This window comes from Rattus norvegicus, chromosome 17 (assembly GCF_021556685.1).
Source record: "Rattus norvegicus strain SHRSP/BbbUtx chromosome 17, alternate assembly SHRSP_T2T, whole genome shotgun sequence".
Lineage (NCBI taxonomy): Eukaryota > Metazoa > Chordata > Mammalia > Rodentia > Muridae > Rattus > Rattus norvegicus.
This window is the reverse complement of record NC_141550.1, coordinates 61,891,438-61,913,516: the sequence shown is the minus strand read 5'-3', so window position 1 is coordinate 61,913,516 and position 22,079 is coordinate 61,891,438. Positions and strand designations below refer to the sequence as shown.

At 43.9% G+C, this 22,079-nt stretch overlaps 1 protein-coding gene across 8 annotated transcripts in view; it reads left to right on the top strand.

Annotated features, from left to right (window-relative positions):
- Positions 1-22,079, top strand: part of Mpp7 (MAGUK p55 scaffold protein 7) — a 269,029-nt gene that overhangs the window by 105,202 nt on the left and 141,748 nt on the right. For all 8 annotated transcript variants that reach the window (XR_015640818.1, XR_015640817.1, XR_015640819.1 and 5 more), the window contains 1 exon segment: positions 8,740-8,858. Coding sequence is in view for 4 of the 8 variants with exons in the window: in XM_087590730.1 (XP_087446856.1) it covers positions 8,740-8,858 (119 nt within the window). In the remaining 4 variants the exon portion in view is untranslated.

Genomic DNA, 22,079 nt, shown 5'->3' with positions numbered 1-22,079 from the left:
AATGGAGCTGAATTTACCCCATCCAAGGGACTGCAAGGTTTCCATGATCATCTTGCCAATATCATATATTAATTTAAATCTGTTGCGTCTGTTCTTTTGACCGACTCTGTCCAATCTGAAAGCTGTAGCCATTCCCTGCCAGCCTTACCCTCAGCAGAACACCATGCTGACTCTCGACTGAAGACGTTGGTACAAACACAAGGGAGTGACTGTAGCTCTCGAATATGCTCCCTGTGTGCTTTTGCCCTCTTGGGAGCACAGGCAGCTCCCACACCCCTGCCTGGTTCTCCTTTCTCCTGCATGTGGGCTCTGTGCTTCTCACCCACTCACTGTAGAGCTGTGGTTGATTTTTTTTCCTGCCCTGCTATCTCTTGCTGTTAAGGTGCAAGTGTACTGACTTGATCCATCAGATATGGATATGGAATCTAGGGCCTCACACAGCCCAGACAGGGGCTCTCTCTGCCACCAAGCCACACCCCCTTTCTTTCCTTTGTATTTTAGGATGAGTCTTCATTTGCTCCTCAGGCTGCCCTGAATTCATGCTGCAGTGCAGGCTAAACTTGAACTTGTGACTGTTTGTTTCAGCCTCCGGAGTAGCACAGATTACAGGTCTGTGCTACTAGATCTGACTCTTATTTATCTTTTAAAAAATACCCATATCCACTTAGAAATATCCACACTTTGTGTGTGTGTGTGTGTGTGTGTGTGTGTGTGTGTGTGTGAAGACTTCTAAGGGCTGTTTGTGTGTTCATCTCCGACATATTTCTTTCTGATTTTAGTTCCATTCCTCCAGGCTACTCTGTCAGAGTTAAATCCAGAGACCAGTTTTCAGGCCTTCTCATCCCTATGTTTACAGGATAGATTATTGATTCTTCCTAGACTTGTTTGAGGGATTTCAACCCTCGGTCCTCCTCTCTTGAGTGGTCATGGGTCCCTCCTTTTTCGGGAAGGTGGGCTACTTTTCGCCTTCCGCCTCACTCTTGGGAGTGTTACCCAGGACTGTGGCTTTAGATACCTTCTAAGTCCCAAGTTTGTGTCTTTAGCCTGTTCTGCTCTGTTACAATCTCACGAGTGTGTCCACTGTGTGTCTCCCTGCTGTCCAGCAGCTATTTCAAATTCAGCATGTCTAACTGAGCGGCCCTACTGTCCTCAGTGACAGCTTCAGAGGCCCTCAGACTCCTTCTCTCCATCCTGCTTTGTCTCTGGTGTTGCCCCCCCCACTGCCTCTGCTCCTGACATGCTAGTCTCCATTCACGTTGTCGTTTGTCCCAGGTCTATGGGTTTGAACATTTGAAGCCCCAGCACTGTGAAGGTGGAGACTGGCAGGCAAATTACAAGTTTCAAAGCTAGATTGGAATGTACACAGGTACCATGTCTTTTTTTTTTTTTAACAAAAGCACTATGGTTGACACACCACTAATGAATGATCTTATTAACGAAGGTGATGAGACTGTGTGAGATGTTACAACTCCTTATGAGCCACCCGTTCTACTTAATTATGATTTTTATGAGTTAGGCCAGTGTTTCTGCCTTCCCCAATCACTGATCAAATTACCTGTGTCTGGTATGTAAAGGTAGTAGGATTATGGTACAACATGAGTTTATTTTTACAGTACTGCTGTTGTAAACATTGCAAAATAAAAAAGAAAAAGTAAAAAGAAAACTGCAAATGCTGCAAATGCTTCACCTCACTTAGACTTATAACATGGAGTGCTCAGTGACCCCTGACTGACCTGTGTGCTCATTAACCCCTGACTGACCTGTGTGCTCGGTGCTCACTGACCTCTGTCAACTGCAAAGCCAGACAGAGGCAAACTTCAACCTGCTTTTGAACCGCAAGTTGTTGCCTAGAGAAGGAAGTCTTCTATCTTGAAGGATCATGGCAGATATCGGTGTTTTGTAGAATACTGCTGTAGAGAAGATAGTCACAACCTATCTATGTCCAGTCTAATCGTTCAATGGCTTCGAAGCATGTAGTTTTTAATCTTTAAGGAGAAGAGGCAGATTTAAATCATGACAAATGAAAGCAGGGCCAACACATTTAAATCTAATCAGATAAGAGAGCAGAGACTGTAGTCCACAGAGGACGGCATAGCCACCTGGTCAGATAAGAGAACAAGGACTGGTCCACAGGGGCTGGCTTAGCTCACACAGTGAGCTATCTGCTGTATGTGTTCTCGCTTGTATATTGCTTTTTGTACGTCCATGCAGCCAGAATTTACCACATACCATGCTCTGGATTGGTGGAACTAGTTTGAAACAGCAGTGAGCTATTTAAGTTCTTCGTGTTTGTCTGCAGTCAACCCTGTTAGTATAAACACCTTCCATAGCTTGTGACATTCTTTGTGGTGTTTTCCCATGTTTAGGAATTATTATTTGATTTTGGCAGTGCTGACGGCCTAACACAGCTCCTCATGTGCGCTAGGTAGGCACTTTGCCAATGACGTCATGTCAATGCCTATTTCTTGTTTTCATGTGAGGAAATCATGATCTGTCTTCTTTCACAATTAGCCTACATTTGTGAAGAAGTTTAAATTGGCCGTTGTTTTGAAAGGAAAGGGTTGTATAATTGTACCCTAAGAATCAAATTTGATATAAAATCTGTATGTCTATCTGCTCGTGTACATACATACTTTAAAAGGAGATGACTGGGATCAAATCCCTGCATTGTAGAAACTAAGACGTCCCATGAGCCACCATTGGCATCGTGGAGACCTGGGAGACCCTGGGCTATGATTAATCAAGTCCTGAGAAGTGGGAGCCATAGTGTAGTCTGCCTGTGAGAGAACTAGCGCTGAGGTAAGGATCGGGTGCTCGTGTAAGAACTGGAGTCCAGAGAGCCGGGAGCTGCCATGTTTGAGAATCAGAAAGTGAGTTTCTCAGTTCAGCTAGGAAGGGAATGGTCTCTCTCCCTGCTCATGGTCCCTGCTCATGTGTTGTTCTCAGCAGCAGCCCCGTGGGCACACCCAGAACTACTACTGTTCTGTGAGTGATTGAGGACCCCTGACTCCAGTCCAGGAGACAAGTAAACTCTGTCACTGAAAATGTGTTCATTGTTTATTTTACAACATTGGCTTAATTACTTTCCCCCAGCTGAGATGTGGAGATCAGGGCTTGCATGCTGTTAAAAGTAGGCAAACAGGGCTCTTGAGATGGCTTCCTTCTGATGGTAACTGTTGGCTTAGGGCCCACATGGGGGAAGGCAAGAACCAGCTCCTACAAGCTATTCTCTGTCCTCCACACGTGTATCATGGCTTGAGTCCCCCCTCCCCTGTCCTCCTCCCCTCTCCTCTCCCTCTACCTCTCACCCCTCCCTCCTCTCTCCTCCTCTACCTGCCTCTCTTCCCCTCCCCTCCCCTCTCCTCCCATCTCTCCTCCCTTCCCCTCTCCTCCCCTCTCACTCCCTCCCCTTCCCTCCTTTCCCCTCCGTCCTCTCCCCTCCCTTCCCCTCCTCATGCATGAGAAGCAAATATAATAAAAATAGATGAACACTGTATACGGAATCCTTTGATTTAGTAGGATCTCTTTCACACACAGCTATATTAATTAGGCCTCAGTCTTCACTAGTCAGTAACATTAATGGTATCCCAGTGTGAAGCAGCAGAAAGCGCCCCCCCCCAAAAAAAAAACCAACAAAGAAAGACAGGCCCCTCCCCCCAGCCCCTGCAGATGAGGCTCACACTTAGCTCAGTCTGTAGATTAAGCCACTAACATTGCACTACCTCTCAGCTGCAGATTTCACGTCTGCTCTATGAAAATCGATGAGACCTTGAAGGACTTTCCCCTTGCCACTGTCAGTGATAAGTTTTGTCAGTAGAGGGCACTGGCAGGACACTGCAGCAGAAGGAGGCTGTGGTTTTCATTTGCTCAGTTTTGCTTCCTTAACAGCCCTTATGGGAGTCTGCAGCCTCCTCGTGGCCTCTTAGTACCACACCCACAAACAGGCGACTGCTGAGCCCCACGGACAAGCCTGGTTGACTTCCTGGGCTTCGTGTGCCCGCACACCTGCGAGGTGTTCGTCCTCTGCTGGACCGGCGCGGTCTTACGCTGCTGCTGTAGCGTATTGCTGGTTTCTCAGTTCCTACAGGAGAACGCCATGTTTGCAAACACTAAGATATGTAAAGATTAACTAAGTGGTCCCATTGTAGAGATAATAAAATATGCACCCAAGTGAGAAGCAAAAATCCAGTCAGCAGAATACAGTTTATAGTGGTAGTACCTCACAGGCCGTGACAATAGGTCAGATCTTACACAGTTTCTCCAGAGGCAAAAATGATATATTCTAATTCTAGAAGTGAGGAAGACGTCGTGAAGCCTTTAGTGTCTCCATGAAGCACGTAAAGGTGGCAGGAGTGCAACATCCGTGTTGGTTTACCTTACTTTTTATAATGAATTCGCACCCCCCTCCCACCCCGTAAGGAGCCGATTTGGATGGCAACGTTAATTCCTTTAGACATTACACAATTGAAGGTTTCAGTTCCTAAGTTATAAGGAACTCATAGGTGTTCTACAAAACCATGATGTTTTATCTGAATGGCAAAAAATGAATTTGATGTTTAGCTTATTAGCCACAATTACAAATTAAAATTCATATAGACTATCTCCAGTTTAATTATATACTTAGAAGACATATTTTGGATCCAAATCGTCTTGGGGAAATAGGAGATTCTTACATTTATGGCTGTTTTATGTTTGTATATCCACCTGTCTGTCCTCAACCTCTGTTGTATATTACCAGAGATCATGAGAATGCTAGAGTCAGAGAAAGAGGTTTTCTTGATTCTGCTTGCTAGCATGGCGATATGAACATAAGACTTCAGTAGACGTCGATTCTTAGGAATTTACTTTAAAAAGACTTAGCCCATTTTGTGCTGCCAAAGAGAATATAGTAGTTTCCAAAGACTGCTTTCTGTAGTTTCCATTATCTACCATCAACTGTGCTCTGAGAATATTAAATGGAAAATTCCAGAAATAAACAATTCATCTTCTTCAGCAGGGTGATAAAATTTTGCAGCATCCCACCTGGAGTGTGAGCCACCCCTCTGTCCAGTGTATCCACACTGTGTGCTACCTGCCCCTTAGTCATCCCACCTGGAGTGTGAGCCACCCCTCTGTCCAGTGCATCCACATTGGGTGCTACTTGCTCCTTAGTTACGTACTTGGCCTTATGTACAGGATCTTCGGTCATAAGGTCATGGCACTTGTGTTTGTAACCTTCCTTTTATTTAATAACCACCCAAGGCACAAAGAAGATGTAGGAAACCGTGCTGTGGGGTAAACACACACATTGTTTGATACTGTGATTTTACCCACGCCTCAGGGACTGACTAATTCATAAGATAAAGAAGTTTATTATCTTGTGGTTCTAAACAGCTATTTGAACACTGCTGGGGCAGTGTGGGACAGCAAGGGTGGGCCCTATTGTGTGGCCCAAGGGAAGAGAAGAGGGTAAAGAGGAGGCTGAAGTTGCTTTTTATAAAGAATTTGCACCTACAGTGTAAGAAGTCAATTTAGGTGATAATGTTAATTCCTGAAGGCACCATCTTCATGGCCCAGTCACCCCTACCTCTCAATGTGCTACTACACTGGTGAGTTCCCAACCCGGGCTTTTGGGAGGAGGAGGGGCTGAAATCATAAACACCTAATTTATACGTTATTTCTGTCTTTATTTCTTCCTTGACAGGAACTGACTCCTTTCCTCTATGTTCAGAGACCACGAGTAGGTTAAGAAAAAAAAATTAAAGATGTGCCCTCCCTCTAAACATCTAGATCTAAAAGCATTGAGTTGAACTTGAAGAACATTCTTCACTGTTGGGACTCGAATATAACCGTACATTCAGTCCCACATCAGAGCAGACTCCACTCTCTTCACGGACTGCTGATTTCTGGAACCTGTACCTCCTTCTTTGAGACTACATGCCTCCGGCCTCTTGGCTCTGTCACCATGCTTTTATTAGTGGTTGACACTCTCCTGTCTCTTCTGGCATTGGTTGTGGCTTCCAGATCAGGCAGCCGAAGGGGAAGGACTGTGGTTGTCACTGGAGAGGCAGACTGTGGTGGTAACATATCAGTAAGCATTGTGTCATGCTAGAAAAGCCAGAAAACTCAGATTTAGGAGCCTCAGCTAGCAGGAAAATTATTTTTTAATGTTCAAAGTATAAAATGACTTGTTTTTACAAAATATAGGCAATACTTGTGTGGAGTTAACACTTTCCATGTGGAAAGAAGTGTGCTGTCATATCCACTTGGAATGTCTGTTGAAGCTGTTTTGACTCTGAACCTTGGAATACAGAGGTGTTTTGTTCTAGAGGAAGATGCATTGAGGAAAGAATGCTATTTTATACCACGGACATTGGGCTTGGAGCCCCAGAATTCCATTGAAATTCTAAGACAACGATTTGACCTTAATATTTTCGTGTTGCTATTTTTTATTTTGAGATCACTATAGATTCGTGTGTTAATGTAAGAAATGATACAGACTTGTGTGTCACCCACTTCCTTCCAGTTTAACATCTTGTACCGACCACAGCAGAATGTGGCAGCCAGGAAACTGTAATTGATACAACCTGCTATGACTTAAATGTGTCCCCCCAACGTTCGTGTGCCAGCAGCTTAGTTCTTGGGGTAACAGTATGAGGAACACGAGGCCCTTAATAGAATTCATCCCTCAAGGATGAGCGAATGTTGCTAGTGCAGGAGTAAGCTTGTCACAATCGATGTTCTGTCACCCTCCCACCCATTGCTGTATATTACTATGGGATGACAATACAGATGCCCGCACAAGGCACCTTCCCCATGACTGACTTCCTGACAAGTACTCTTGCACTGTTTATAAACTGCCCATCAGTAGCACTCTGCTGTAGTAGCTTGAAGCAGCGTCCAGCACTCTGGGACACTTACTCACTGTTACGTGTTTGCACACATTACTGTTTGCTCTTGATCACAAATGAGATAAGGCTCAGCTAAATCACAGGAAATAAAAACTTCAAATGTAGACATGGGGATCCAATATTGATCTCTCTTGGCTTTTCAATAATACTGATCAGTTTTACCGAATTACAGTAATCAGTAGCTAGACAGGGCCGAGTTGCATACGGACTGTGTTGTAGTCTTATTGCATGCTGGGCCTCCTTGTATATTGACTGACGTAGCCTTCCCAGCAATGACGCCATGTAGTTCCCAACCAAGTTGATTTACTATCCTTAATTAAACCTGAGCTTCATTTCAGAAGTTGTTTTCTTTTACAACTTCTGAAATCAATAGAAAAAAATTGTACCCTGTTTTCTTAATTTTACATTCTAAGTCTCTGGCATTACCACTGACCCTGGGCTATTACTGAGTTTGGGGGTATATCTCTGTGGGAGCTGGGACAGGACAGAGGATACTCATCTCTGAGTATCCGTAGGTGCAGTTATGCTGAGAAATGTTCGTCTTTATTTAACTTTAAAGAAGACTTGGTTTAGGCAGAGTACCAGGTTTTTTAAAAGAGAATTAATGGAAAATATCAAGAATACTTAGTAATTTAATTGGAGTTTTTCACAGTCTAATTTAAGGTTATTTCTATGACTTTTTTGGTGGGTGGCTAAATACAGGGGCATTTGGATCTAATCAGGTATTCACAGTTACTTACCTACCTTTAGAGCGGTGCCTCATGCGTTTGCCCACGAATTAGGACTGACATGTGTTAGAAAGATAGTCGCTATGCTAATCAAGAGTCCATAATTTACTGGTCTTTGCTTGTTAAGCATCTTATAACATTTTCACTATGATGAAAGGCAGCCCTTACATGTGTTGCCTGCCTCGGGAGGTCTCGGTGTTTTTGTAGACAGTAGACAGAAATAAAAGGAATTTTGTCCTTTTTACCTCATGTAATTCCCCTGGAAGATGCACCAAGTGCTGGGAACTGATACTGACTTCTGCCAGGTCACTTCCCTCAGGAGTCATGAACAAGCACTGCTGGGGCAGTCTTTGGACTAGAGTCTGCGACTGAGATGGATGGTTTCTGTGGCGGCCTCCTACGGAATGCTGTGCTTCTGTCTGTCTCTAGCATTTGTCTCCCTCTAGCATCTCATTCGAGGTGTGCCACAGCAATCTGTGTCTGCTACCAGAGGAGAAGCCAATAAACTTTATACACCACAGATGTAAGCAGTGTTCTGCACAGTCCCAACAAAAAGCCATAGTCCACTGTGGTGGAGCAGCCCAGGAATCACCGTGTGAGGTCAATTCTGGCCCACCAGTCAGAGCTTCATTTGCATCGTAGACAATGCAAATGTTTTGAAGCTTTATGTTATTAGAATTTCCTTGCCAACTACAAAGCCTTTTTGTGGACCTCTTTGTTGTAATTGTGCAAAGAAGTTTTTCCTCCTTGTGACTCACTCCACTCCTTGGCTAACAAGAGCGGAATGTAGTAACAGTCAAGGAAAGGACAGCGTGACTTTCTCTCTTCTTTCTTTTTTATTTTTGAAGAACGGTATACATTATCTGTCTCAGGTTATGTAAACTTGCATAATGTTGACAAGTATGAAAGGTAAAAAAAAAACCTTCTCTTAATATATACTTCTTTGAAATTTAAAAATCAAAACACTTCCTTTGCTTTTTTGAGAGCACTGTTTGCTTGATGGCCCAGAATATAAATCCAGTAAAAATGACACGTTCCAGCCGTCACTTACGCATACACCTCCAGTGAAATTAATGGGATCATCCTAAGATTACACTTTGTGTTTTATTTTCATTTTATAGGTCTGTACGAGCTGTTGGCTGCTCTGCCTGCCCAGCTGCAGCCACATGTGGATAGCCAGGAGGACCTGACCTTCCTCTGGGACATGTTTGGTGAAAAAAGCCTGCATTCACTGGTCAAGGTAAACCACACTGATGTCAGCTTCTCTTTGCAAAAAGCAGATGGAAAAAATATTTCGAGTGCCATCTAGTAGACCAAAGATGAAATTGTTACTGTCTCAAAACAAAACAGCCTTGTTCTATTTCATGGCCGGGGTGTGGAAGTTGTTAAAGATCTTACCAAAAATACATACATGACTTCACTGAAGGGAGCAATGTGGCTGTGCGTGCTAATGCGGCAGTGCTCAGCTGCCCTTGTTTAGACAAAGGACGGAATAGTGGCAGGAAGGTTGAGACTCCGTTATGGTCGACATTCTCGAGCTGGAATTTCACTTAAATAAACAAATGTTCACAGCAGAAATGAGAAGGAATATGTGTTCTGAGGTCAGGAACGGCAGCAGGCCAGAAGCCACGTTAATTTAAAATAATTTCCTTTAACAAAGTCAACTGAAATTCTAGTAAGCTGTTTCTTTTATTGGCCTGACTCCATTGAAATGGTATTTTGTAGATAAATACAGTGGAGCTAAATAGGAACGAAAACAGTTTTGGAGACTGTTGTAAGGAAAGCATCCCACCACGAGAACCATCAGCCACTGGGAACCAGATCCCCGTCTTAGAGAAACACTGGGAGTGACCAGCACTCTTAAAATAGTAAAACGAGAAGAAGCAGCTCACTGGAATCCATGCCACTCCTGTTTCTGGAAATAGGAGCTGTGTTTTCTCTCCTCTAACTCAAGCTGAAAGGAGCGATGGGTCTTTCCTTGTGTCTGTAGGATTAGATGCCCATGGCTCCCTGAAATCTGGACCGATTTTATTCAGCTAACTTTGTTATGGTTGCCTGTCAGGATGGGAGACTTTTAACTGATACGTAATATTTGAAAACTTACTTCTGAGTTGCCACTGTTTATAGGATGGGATGGTCTGTGTGTTTCTTTTCCGGAAATTTGTCTGCTGTGAATGGCAGCAGTACTCGAGAGGCCAGAGTCAACGTGCGGTGCTCCCCTAGCAGCGCCTTTAAAGCACAGAGATGATTCGTCCATTTATCTTTTTCTTAACGGTGCAATATCCAACATGTCTTTATGCTGTAATTCATTTCAGGCAGCTTAGTTAATTTCTTGGGGCAAGTGAGACGTGGTCTTTGGATCACAACTGAGTAATTCATGCCTTGGTATGATGATGATGATGATGATGATGATGATGATGATGATGATGATGATGATGATGATGCTTCTGTGTCGAATGTGGGGAGGTTGAGGAGCTACAGACATATGCACACTGATTTTAGCTTTTGCCTAAAGGAATAAGGTGTATTTGAATTGGCATCATCCCTGAGTCATTAAGTAAACATTTCCCCAAATATAATGTTTGTTTATTTGTCACATAGCTGTAATTTCACTACCAAAAGTAGAAGTCAGAATGTGCATCAGCAAGTTGACAATTTTTGTAAAACTGTGATTAGCTTGGTTCTTGGATAACCATGTAAGTCGGGCAGATTTATTAAGTATTGAGGAAAAGGTTATCAGAGCACATACAAGGTCTAAGAACTCTGGAAGTGGTGGTCACAGCTGTTAAAAGGATGGAATTCATGTATAAAACAAATTCTGAGTCACAGTGGATGGTGAGCTTCAAGAATAGGGTCCTTTCCAAAGTAGCCACCAGTAGCAAGTAGGCAGGAAGCCTATAAGCGGGTGCTAGGATCTGGAGCCCTAAAACCAGTGAAGCGAATGTTTGCCAGCCTTCAGATAGCACAGTCGGCATGTATGCTGCCCCAAAGGTTTTCAGGCATTGCTATAGCTGGAATTTTTCAAGACCGCCTTTTTTTTTTTTTTTTGTATTGCTAACGTGTTTGTGATTCCACCATATGCGCCTCTGCCTCCAACTCTGATCAGATGCAGACCTCCAGTGTGTCCTCTGACTGACCCATTCTATTAGTTTTAAATATGTAAAGTCTAAAATGCCTCCAGGAGGAAAGCTCCTGGGATCTTAGCTTAAAACAGCTGGAACAAACCATGTAACTGTGTTCCAAACGCCTCTATTTAAGGCTGGGGGACAGAAGCCTTTAGCTTTTGTACATAAATCTTGCTCGAGCCAAAGGAATTTGTTTGAAAAGATTTGTTATAGAGTGAACCAAAATGTGCTTTGGTTTTATGCTCTTGCCTGAAGTGAAAGCCGTTAGTGTGTGATTTAGAACTGGAAAATGCAGTGTTTGATTTTTATCCCAGCACAGAATTTTCATGGTCCTTGTGGGGTGTGTGTGTGTGTGTGTGTGTGTGTGTGTGTGTGTGTGTGTTATATTGTTGCACAGTTTTAAAGGTTTAAAATACTTGTAACCTTCGGGTCTAATGTAAAATATATTCAAGAAGAACCTTTGCACATTACAGTCTAAGCACCAGGTACAGCGTGCTATCTTAGGATATTGAGATTGTTAATGGGAAGAAAGATTGATCCTAGCAGACTTGTCTAACTTTTGGACAATGCCACCCAATATTGCCATCTATAATGTTGATGCCCAAGGGCAGCACATTCGAGATACCAAAAACAAGAAAGGATCACCAAAAAATCTCACCATTTTAAATAAGTTCATGACTTTGTACTGGAACACATTCATACTTAGATGCATTGGCCGAGGGTAATTTTTAAAGGAAAAAACTTTTGTGGGTAGAGAAGCTGAGGCTGGGTGGCAGTGGAGGCAGGGGTGGCAGTGGAGGCAGTGGTGGCAGTGGTGGCAGTGGTGGCAGTGGAGGCAGTGGTGGCAGTGGTGGCAGGGGTGGCAGTGGTGGCAGGGGTGGCAGGGGTGGCAGTGGTGGCAGTGGTGGCAGTGGTGGCAGTGGTGGCAGTGGAGGCAGTGGTGGCAGTGGAGGCAGTGGTGGCAGTGGAGGCAGGGGTGGCAGTGGAGGCAGTGGAGGCAGTGGTGGCAGTGGAGGCAGTGGAGGCAGTGGTGGCAGTGGTGGCAGTGGTGGCAGTGGTGGCAGGGGTGGCAGTGGTGGCAGTGGTGGCAGTGGTGGCAGTGGAGGCAGGGGTGGCAGTGGTGGCAGTGGAGGCAGTGGAGGCAGTGGTGGCAGTGGAGGCAGTGGAGGCAGTGGTGGCAGTGGAGGCAGTGGTGGCAGTGGTGGCAGTGGAGGCAGGGGTGGCAGTGGAGGCAGTGGTGGCAGTGGTGGCAGTGGTGGCAGTGGTGGCAGTGGAGGCAGGGGTGGCAGTGGTGGCAGTGGAGGCAGGGGTGGCAGTGGTGGCAGTGGTGGCAGTGGAGGCAGTGGAGGCAGGGGTGGCAGTGGTGGCAGGGGTGGCAGTGGTGGCAGGGGTGGCAGGGGTGGCATACACCTTTTCTCTCAGCAGGCACTCAGCAGGCAGAGGCAGGCCTGGTCTACAGAGTGAGTTCAACCAAGGCTACACAGAGAAACCCTGTCTTAAAAATCCTAAATCACACCCCCCCTCCCTAAAGAAACCTACCAACAACAAATCAAAGGACTGAGGAGTAAAAAGGGTGAGTGTGGTGTCTCTCGGTCTGAGGAGGAAGGTGGTACTGAGGGCTCTGAGAACTCTCCTGCCTAGTTGATGGGGTGGTACAGGTGGAGGACTGGAGAGCGTCCTGCCTGGGGAGGGAGTACTCTGCTGACACAGCATTTGCTAATGCACAGCGTCCATGGAACATATCTCGTATATACTAACCTCACGTCTAGATTCGTCCTCTGTTCTTTTTTTTTTTTTTTAAAGATTTATTTTATTTATATGAGTACACTGTTGCTGTCCTCAGACACACCAGAAGAGGGCATCAGATCTCATTACAGATGGTTGTGAGCCACCATGTGGTTGCTGGGATTTGAACTCAGGACCTCTGGAAGAGCAGTCAGTGCTCTTAACCGCTGAGCCATCTCTCCAGCCCTCATCCTCTGTTCTTACTACTTGTTTTTTTAAAGAATGAGATTTCATTACTTAATTTAAATTTTGTTTAGTTGTGTGTATATTCATAATCTGTTTTAGATTCATTTTGGAATAAGATAGGGGATAAGAACTTGCCCAAATATTGGATTTCTTTTAAATTAGGTTGCATTTGTGTCTCTTCAAGAAGCTTCCTTTTTTTTTTTAACAAAACTTCGTTGGCTCTCCAGATGAAAATATCCATTTGCTCTGACTGTCATTCTTGCCATGTCCCCCAGCCCATCCTTTCAGTAGTTGCGTCTGGGGAGGACATGAAGAAAAGAAGTTATTGGAGATTTATGCTTTTTTAGACCCCGGACTATTTCAACAAACACATATTTTGTGTTTTAAGGGAGGTTTTTCTTGTACAATAGAATTTTTCTGGGATTTCAGTGTTTAAAACAGTAATGCTTAGAGCTGTGGAACTTGAGTTGGTAAAATGCTTGCCATAAAGCCACGAGGCTCTGAATTTGAGTCTGCTGAACCCATGTTAAAGCCAGAGACCTGGTACGTCGTGCTTGCGATGCTAGGACAAGGAAGTCAGAGGCTGGCAGATCTCTGGGGTTCACTGGTTGGCCAGCCCAGCCTGATTATGAAAAACTCAATGTGGGCACTAGGAACTGAACTCAGGTCCCCTGCAAGAGCAGTGCCTGCTCTTAGCCACTGGGACAGGCCTCCAGTTTGCTTTCTTTTGGAAGTTAATTGGTGTGCTGAGAGACTAAATGAAGCATTGGACTTCCAGAGACATGCTGACAGTGCTGTTCCCTAGCAATTGAGACTCCTCCTGCCCCACAATCTACACACCAGTGCCAAGCTGCTGCGGTCGGGAGGGGACTCAGGAGCCATGTCTATAAGCATATAGTTCTCTACATTTCGACTATCTCTTCAGAGGAAATGAGACCGGATTTTAGATGTTTTAAATGTTTGCTCGGTATTTACAGTGTAATCAAATAATTAGACTCGTGCATCTAGAGCTGAGGATAATTGCCCTCAAAGAGAATAGACTCGGGTAGAAGGCTGCCAGATGAAGTGTAGGCCATCCCTTAAATGATGATGTGTCTGTTAGTGACCCATTATGTGTTTAACCGGTCTTGTGATTTGGAAGTACCTGATGATGTCATAGTTTGGGTGAGCATGTGCTGTGATACATGCATGGCGAAGACAGCACCTAACTCCTTTCTTTGAGTGTGCCACCATGTTGAAATTTTCTCCATCATTAATCAGTGCATGCTTACATCTTTAAAACCTCATGACCAATCTCAAAAACACTTAGGTTTTTTTTATTTTTTATTCTCTTCTAGAGTCTTACAGTTTTATATTACTGTTAGGCCTACGATTTAGTTTAATTGTTGTAAAAGGTATGGATTTGATGCCTAGATTAAAATTTTATGCATACAGTTCCAGAGGGAGGAGTCTATCACCATCCAGGTGGGAAGCATGCCAGTGGATATGGTGGCAAGGACACCTGGAAGCTCACGAGAGGGTGACCGTGCATAGCATGTGGCTTCTGAAACCACACAGCTCCTCCCCAGTGGTATAATGTTTCCCAGTCCTACCCCAAATGCCCCAAACTGGGGACTGAGAATTCAAATGCCCAAGATTACAGGTCCATCTCATTCAAGCTAACACAGAAGTGGTATTGCATATTTCATTTCTGTTCTCAGCTTCTCCTTGCTCAGATATAGGCAAACAGTTGGCTTTGTATATATCAAACCTGCAGCCTCTATCTTTGCTGCAATTGGTGATTAATGCTGAGAGCTTTGTTGTTGATGACTCTTTAGTATTTTCAATGTAATCATGTTACCTATAAACAAACTGATTTGTTTTCAATATAGACTTTTTGTTACCCTTTTTTTTTGGTCTTATGACATTAGCCAAGAATCTCATGCGGTACAGAACGTTAGTGGTAGGAGTGTTTAAGGGAGAAAATACATTTTTTCCCTCCATTTTTACCATTTGAATGATGTTAGTGAGTTGGACAGATGTCTCAGCAGTTAAGAACACTGGCTGTGCTTCCAGAGGACCTGGGTTTGGTTCCCAATACCACATGGTGGCTCATAAACCATCTATAATTTCAGTTCCAGGGGAGCCAATGCCCTCTCCTCACTTCTCAGGCACAAGCACATGGTACATGGACATATACGGCAGCCTTGAACTCAAGTTGTCAGGCTCGTTAGTATGTGGATTATCTTCTTCTGAACCACCTTGCTGGTCCCCAGTGTCTGATTTTTAATTGCTGTGTGCTATAGTTTTGATACAGGTTGCACTCCCCAAAGGCTTTTGTTTTGGAAGAACGGCCTCCACTGGGATAACACTGAGCACAGCACTGATGGGACCTCTAAGGTGGGAGAGTCTGGTGGAACCTTCCCTGAGCAGGGGTTTCCTCTCAGTTAGTCTGACTTCTGAGCTGCACTGACTCCCTCTTCTGTTGGCATTGGTGTGGTGTGGCTGCTGAGTGTAGCCTCTCACACTCCTGTCAGCATGGCTAATAACATTGACATCTACATCTGAGAAAGCAAACCTGTTGTCTTTAAAGTACCACGCTCAGATGGTAGCGATGGGATATAGAGTTGACTGTCCAGTCCATTCAGGTTTGACAGTACACAGGGTGTATGTACTGGGTTCATATTTAGCATGCCTCAGTAGCTTTCTCTTCAATACATTCGTTAGTTTTAAACTGGGACCACACACTTTTCTTCCCTTGATTAGTTGGACACTTTATCTTATTCCAGTTACCCTCTTAGCATTTCAATGATACTTCTCTCTTAGTTAGCAATGAACATTAACTTGGGTCTGCCTTCAGATAACTACCATTTTACAGGCGTCAAGTACAGTGGTAAACCAAAAGTATGCTAAGTTCTTTTTTTCCCAGTCTCTCTCCTGTCAAGTCTGACTCTTACCTGTATGCTCGAATCACCCACTAAGTGGTTACCTTCACTGCTGTGAACTGACAGCTATGTGTTAGCTGAGAAATTCCGAATAAAATAAAGGGTTGTAATTTACCTTCACTTACTACTTTCTCACCATTCCTCTGGTTTTGTTTTGTTTTGTTTTGTTTTGTTTTGTTTTGTTTTGTTTGTTTGTTGGAGATCCCAGTACTCTGAGATCTACGTTGCCTTTTTCACTCTGAAGAGTGTCTCCTAATACTTCTTGGAAGGCAGAGCTACTGGTATCAAATTCCTTGCGTTTTTGTTTGTCTGGAAAGTTCATGTTTTCCCCTCTACTTGTGACATGTAATTTCACTGGCTACAGAAATTGTAGAGTGGTGTTCTTTTTCTTCCAACATGTAAAATATTTCCCTAAATTGTTTCCTTGCTTGCATGGTTCCTGATAGAACACTAGTGCTAATCTTAGCTAAGTTGGTGGAAAATAAGGGTCACTAAAGACAAGGTGTTGTGATTGGTTCTTGTACCGTTCCCTACCCTTAATCCTTCCTCTTATTTTTGGATTTGTTTATTTACTTTTGGTTTGTGTTTGTCATTAATTTTGGAGAACTCTGAGTTTTAGTCCCTTCCCGTGGTTGGCCTGCTCTCTCCTCCCTAGGCTTCCATTCAGTGTTACCCATTTCCTAGTTGCCTCACAGCTCCTAGGGTTTTGTTTCTGACCCCTTTCCACTAATCCTCTGGCTTGCATTTCCCCCACCCCCCTCCCCGGGGAGCTCTCATTACACTATCTTTCCCTTCCTTGGTGTAGGGTTTAAATAACAACAGTCCCATAGGCTCCAGTGTTTGAACCCATACTCTCCAGTTGAGGGTGCTGCTCCGGGGAGATTAAGGAAGCTCTAGGAGGTGCCGCCTTGCTGGAGGGAGGTGCACTGCCAGGATGAGGCCTCTAGTAGGGCTTTTAACCTTGCCCCACTTCCAGTGAGTGCTTTAGGCTTTCTGCAGGGCTGCCTTGGCCACCCTGCATTTATGGACCCTTCCTCTGGAACAGGGAGCATGTTAGCATTTCCTTCTATAAGCTGCATTTGGTAGAGTATTTTATCACAGCAACAGAATGCCCATGATTCACCTGGTTGCTGTATTCCAAGAAGCATAGCGAAGGCAGCGTTTGTTTCTGCACAGCCATTCTTTGGTGTCTAGAATTTCCTGTAGATTATGGCGTCTCGGTTTCTCTGCTTACGTTATCTGCTGTTGGTGGCTCATGCACGGCTCCCTCATCTGAACGCTAAGCATATTGGTTATAGTTATTTTAAATTCCTTGTTTCCGTTGCCAAATCCACCTTGTCTGACTCTGCTTGATACTCGGTTTATCTTTTTTGGGCCTTGTTTCCCTGCTGTTATCCTGCCTTGGAATTTTTTGTTGAAAACCAGGCATGATTTAATGGGGTAACAGGACTCAAGGAATCCAGCTCTTTGAGTTTTTATGTTGATGAGGCTTGGGACTGGGTGTGTATAGCTTCGTACCAGAGATCTGAGTTTCTTTCATGCCCTTCTCCCCTAGCCACCCGGGCCTTCTGTCTTGGAATTTTCTTAAACCCATTTTAGAGTCCTGCCTCAAAGCTCCCACTTGTTACCCATTAGGATAGCATTGCAGACTTATTGGCGATGGAAGGTTGTTAGAAAACAGTTCAGCAATCTTATTAAACGCCTGTCTTCTTTCCTTTCCCTATCTTTTCTTCAGAGATGGGTCTATTGGGCACATGCATTTGAAGCATAGTCATTTTCTCCTCCTGCTACTAAAATTCCAGAGTATCCCTTTCCTGACTTCAGCCATGGGAATTGGTGGCACTTGTGGAAGAATGAGTGGGGATCCTTCTTTGTCAAGACCCCCAGGAGATTTTAATTCTAAAGCCAATCTCAATTTGTAATACATACTTACGGAAAGCACATCAAACACCATAGAGTAACTCTATCTATTTATGTACATATGTGGGCTACAGAGGGGTTACAAAGGGTTAAAGGTGCAGATTTTGTCAAAGAGGCCTGGGAAGCGAAGGCTGGGAAACCAGTGGGACTAGAAGAAGTTGGTGAGATGTAGGAGTAAGCTGCAGGGGAGAAACTGAACAAGCATGGTGGCCACAAAAATCACAGATCTGAGAGCAGCAGCAGCAGAGGAAAAGGTAGGCAGGACTCGTCCAGAGGAAGAAACAGGCGCACAGATGGCCGAGCAGGAGCACAGGCGTATGGCAGTGGAGTAAGTAGGTCAGGATTCCTTGACGTACACTCTGGGTGGCCAGATGGCACATTGGTAGGCACCGTCACTATCCCAGTGTTGAGCTTCCCCGCTTTCTGGGTTCCACATGATGTTGTTAGAACCTTCATCTGGTGTGTCCAGTACGCTCTTGGCTTGGTTTTCCTCATAAAAAGTTAATACATTCATGGGCCCTACAGTATCGGTTCACCCTGATACATTTTATAGGGCGGTATCCTTTCTACTCCCAGGGAGAAGTCGTTTTCAGGCTTTAGGGAAGCAGTTGTGTTGAACATATGGTACAGTTCATGAGTGCACTCAGGTGCAGGATCATCCTCTATCTTTAAAGCAAAGTCAAATGTTACTTGTAAAAGTGGGGGTTCCTCAGGGCAAGGCATAGCCTGAAAAACTGTAATCTTCCACAGTGTGGAGTAAATTAGGGAAAAGAGGGGTCTGACCTCAACGTCCTTCAGCATACTTGCTTCTGAACTTAAAATGTTGCAAATTAACACAGTTTACTTGCTCACGGTTTGGATTTATTAGTTTTCATTAAGAAATGCATGAAGGAGTCCCCTGTATTTCTCCCTGGAAGAGGTCAGGGGTGCGTGAGCAGATTAATCTTTCCCCTTGCGAGTGAAGTGCTGTGGTTTAGCCGTGAGTTCTCTTTAAACCGGTTACACACATAACTAAGCTAGAAGATATGTCTCGGTACCATGACACTCACGTTTGTTCATCCTTTGCCCTAATTAATGGAGTGTTCTGAGGTAACACACATTTCTGTCACTGCAGTGTCCCTCTGGCTTCCTCTGGCTTCCTTTTCAATCCCCGGTCCTAGTGATGACCATTAAACACACACACACACACACACACACACACACACATGAATGAGACACTTAGGGTGTAGTATAGAAGATGGGTTTACTGCAGAGTACAGAGGGACACTCTGAAGCGGTGAGAGAGGACAGTGGCTAGGAGCACAGTTCTACCCATTCACATTTATGGCGGCACCCTTGATTCTATTGCTAGTGTCACTGGTCTCCACCTAAGGTAGGTGTCTGTCTTTCTTTCTTTCTTTTCTTTTTTTCTGTCTTTCTTTCTTTCTTTCTTTCTTTCTTTTTGATATTTTATTTTCTTTATGTACATTTCCAATGTTATCCTCTTCCCCGGTTTCCCCTGTGGAAACCCCCATCCCATCCCCCCTCACCCACCTTCCCTCCCACCTTCCCGCCCTGGCATTCACCTAAACAGAGGCATCTAGCTTTCACAGGACCTCTTCTCCCATTGGTGCCCAAGAAGGCCATCCTTTGCTACATATGCGGCTGGAGTCATGTGTACTCTTTGGTTGGTGGTTTAGTCCCTGAGAGCTCTGGAGTATCTGGTTGGTTGATATTGCTGTTCTTCCTATGGGGTTGCAAAGCACTTCAGCTCCTTTGATCCTTCTCCAACTCCTCCATTGGGGACCCCATGCAAAGTCCAATGGTTGGCTGCGAGCACCTGCCTCTGTATTTGTCAGGCTCTGGCAGAGCCTCTCAGGAGAGAGCTATATCAGGCTCCTGTCAGTATGAACTTCTGAGCATCCGCAATAGTGTCTGGGTTTGGTAACTGTATATGGGTTGGATCCCCATGTGTGGCAGTCTCTGGATGGCCTTTCATTCAGTTTCTGCTCCACATTTTATTCCTGTATTTCCTCCTGTCAGTATTTGGTTCTCCCTTCTAAGAAGGACTGAAGCATCTACGCTTTGGTCTTCCTTCTTCTTAAGCTTCATGTGGTCTGTAAATTGTATCTTAGGTATTCTGAGCTTTTGGAATAATATCCACTTATCAGTGAGTGGATACCATGTGTGTTCTTTTGTGATTGAGTTACCTCACTCAGGATGATATTTTTTAATTCCATCCATTTGCCTATGAATTTCATGAAGTCATTGTTTTTAATAGCTGAGTAGTACTCCATTGTGTAGATGTACCACATTTTCTGTATCCATTACCCTGTTGAAGGACATCTGGATTCTTTGCAGCTTCTGGCTATTATAAATAAGGCTGCTACGAATATAGTGGAGCATGTGTCCTTGTTATATGTTGGAGTATCTTTTGGGAATTTGCGTAGGAGTGGTATAGCTGAGTCCTCAGGTAGTACTATGTCCAATTTTCTGAGGAACTGTCAGAATGTTTTCCAGAATGGTTGTACCAGCTTGCAATCCCACCAACAATGGAGGAGTGTTCCTCTTTCTCTATATCCTCATCAGCATCTGCTGTCACCTGAGTTTTTGATCTTAGCCATTCTGACTCGTGTGAGGTAGCATCTCAGGGTTGTTTTTGGTTTGCGTTTCCCTGATGACTAAGGATGTTGAACATTTCTTTAGATGCTTCACAGCCATTCAATATTCCTCAGTTGAGAATTCTTTGTTTAGCTCTGTACTCCATTTTTAATAGGGTTATTTGGCTCTCTGGAGTCTAACTTCTTGAGTTCTTTGTATATTTTGGATATTAGCCCTCTATCAGATGTAGGATTGGTAAAGATCTTTTCCCAATCTGTAGGTTGCCATTTTCTCCTATTGACAGTGTCTTTTGCCTTACAGAAGCTTTGCACTTTTATGATGTCCCATTTGTTGATTCTTGATCTTAGAGCAAAGTGTTCTCTTTAGGAAATTTTTCTGTATGCCCATATGTTCAAGGTGCTTTCCCACTTTCTCTTGTTTTAGTTGGAGTGTATCTGGTTTTATGTGGAGGTCTTTGATCCACTTGAACTTGAGCTTTGTACAGGGCAATAAGAATGGATAGATTTGCATTCTTCTACATGCTGACCTCCAGTTGAACCAGCACCATTTGTTGAAAATGCTCTTTTTTCCACTGTATGATTTTAGCTTGTTTGTCAAAGAGCAATTGACCATAGTTATGTGGGTTCATTTCTGGGTCTTCAGTTCTATTCCACTGATCTACCTGCCTGTCTCTGTACCAATACCATACAGTTTTTATGACTATTGCTCTGTAATACTGCTTGAGGTCAGGGATGGTGATTCTCCCAGAAGTTCTTTCATTGTTGAGAATAGCTTCCCCTATCCTGGGTTTTTGGCCATTCCAGATGAAACTGCAAGTTGCTCTTTATAAGTCCATGAAGAACTGAGTTGGAACTCTGATGTGGACTGCACTAAATTCGTAGATTGCCTTCAGCAAAATGGCCATTTTTGCTATATTCCTGACAATCCATGAGCATGAGAGGTCTTTCCATCTTCTGAGGTCTTCTTTGATTTCTTTTACCAGGGACTTGAAGTTTTTGTCATACAGATCTTTCACTTGCTTGGTTAGAGTCACACAGAGGTATTTTATATTATTTGTGAGTATTGTGAAGGGTGTCATTTCCCTAACTTCTTTCTCAGCCTGTTTATCCTTTGAGAAGAGAAAGGCTTTGTTTGAGTTAATTTTACACTCAGCCACTTTGCTGAAGTTGTTAACCAGGTCCAGGAACTCTCAGATGGTATCATTTGGGTCACTTAAGTACACTATCATATCATCTGCACATAGGGATACCCTGACTTCCTCGTTTCCAATTTGCATTCCCTTTGACCTCCTTTTGTTGTCTAATTTCTCTGGCTAGTACTTAGAGTACTATATTGAATAAATAGGGAGAGAGTGGGCAGCCTTGTCTAGTCCCTAATTTTAGTGGGATTGCTCCAGGTTTCTCCATTTAGTTTGATTTTGGCTACTGGTTTGCTGTATATTGCTTTTAGGATGTTTAGTTATGGGCCTCAAACTCCTGTTCCTTCCAAGACTGTCATCATGAAGGGGTGTTGAATTTTGTCAAATGCTTTCTCAGCACCTAATGAGATGATCATGTGGTCTTTTTCTTTGAGTTTGCTTATAAATTATATTACATTGATGGATTTCTGTATATTGAACCATCCCTGCATCCCTGGGATGAAGCCTACTTGATCATGATGGATGATCATTTTGATGTGTTGTTGAATTTGGTTTTCGAGAATTTTATTGAGCATTTTTGCATCAATCTTCATAAGGGAATTTGGTCTGAAGCTCTTCCTCTTTGTTGGGTCTTTGTGTGGTTCAGGTACAAGTATAATCGTGGCTTCATAGAATGAATTGGGTAGTGCTCCTTCTGTTTCTATTTTGTGGAATGGTTTGAAGAATATTTCTATTAGGTTGTCTTTGAAGGTCTGATAGAATTCTGCACTAAACCCATCTGG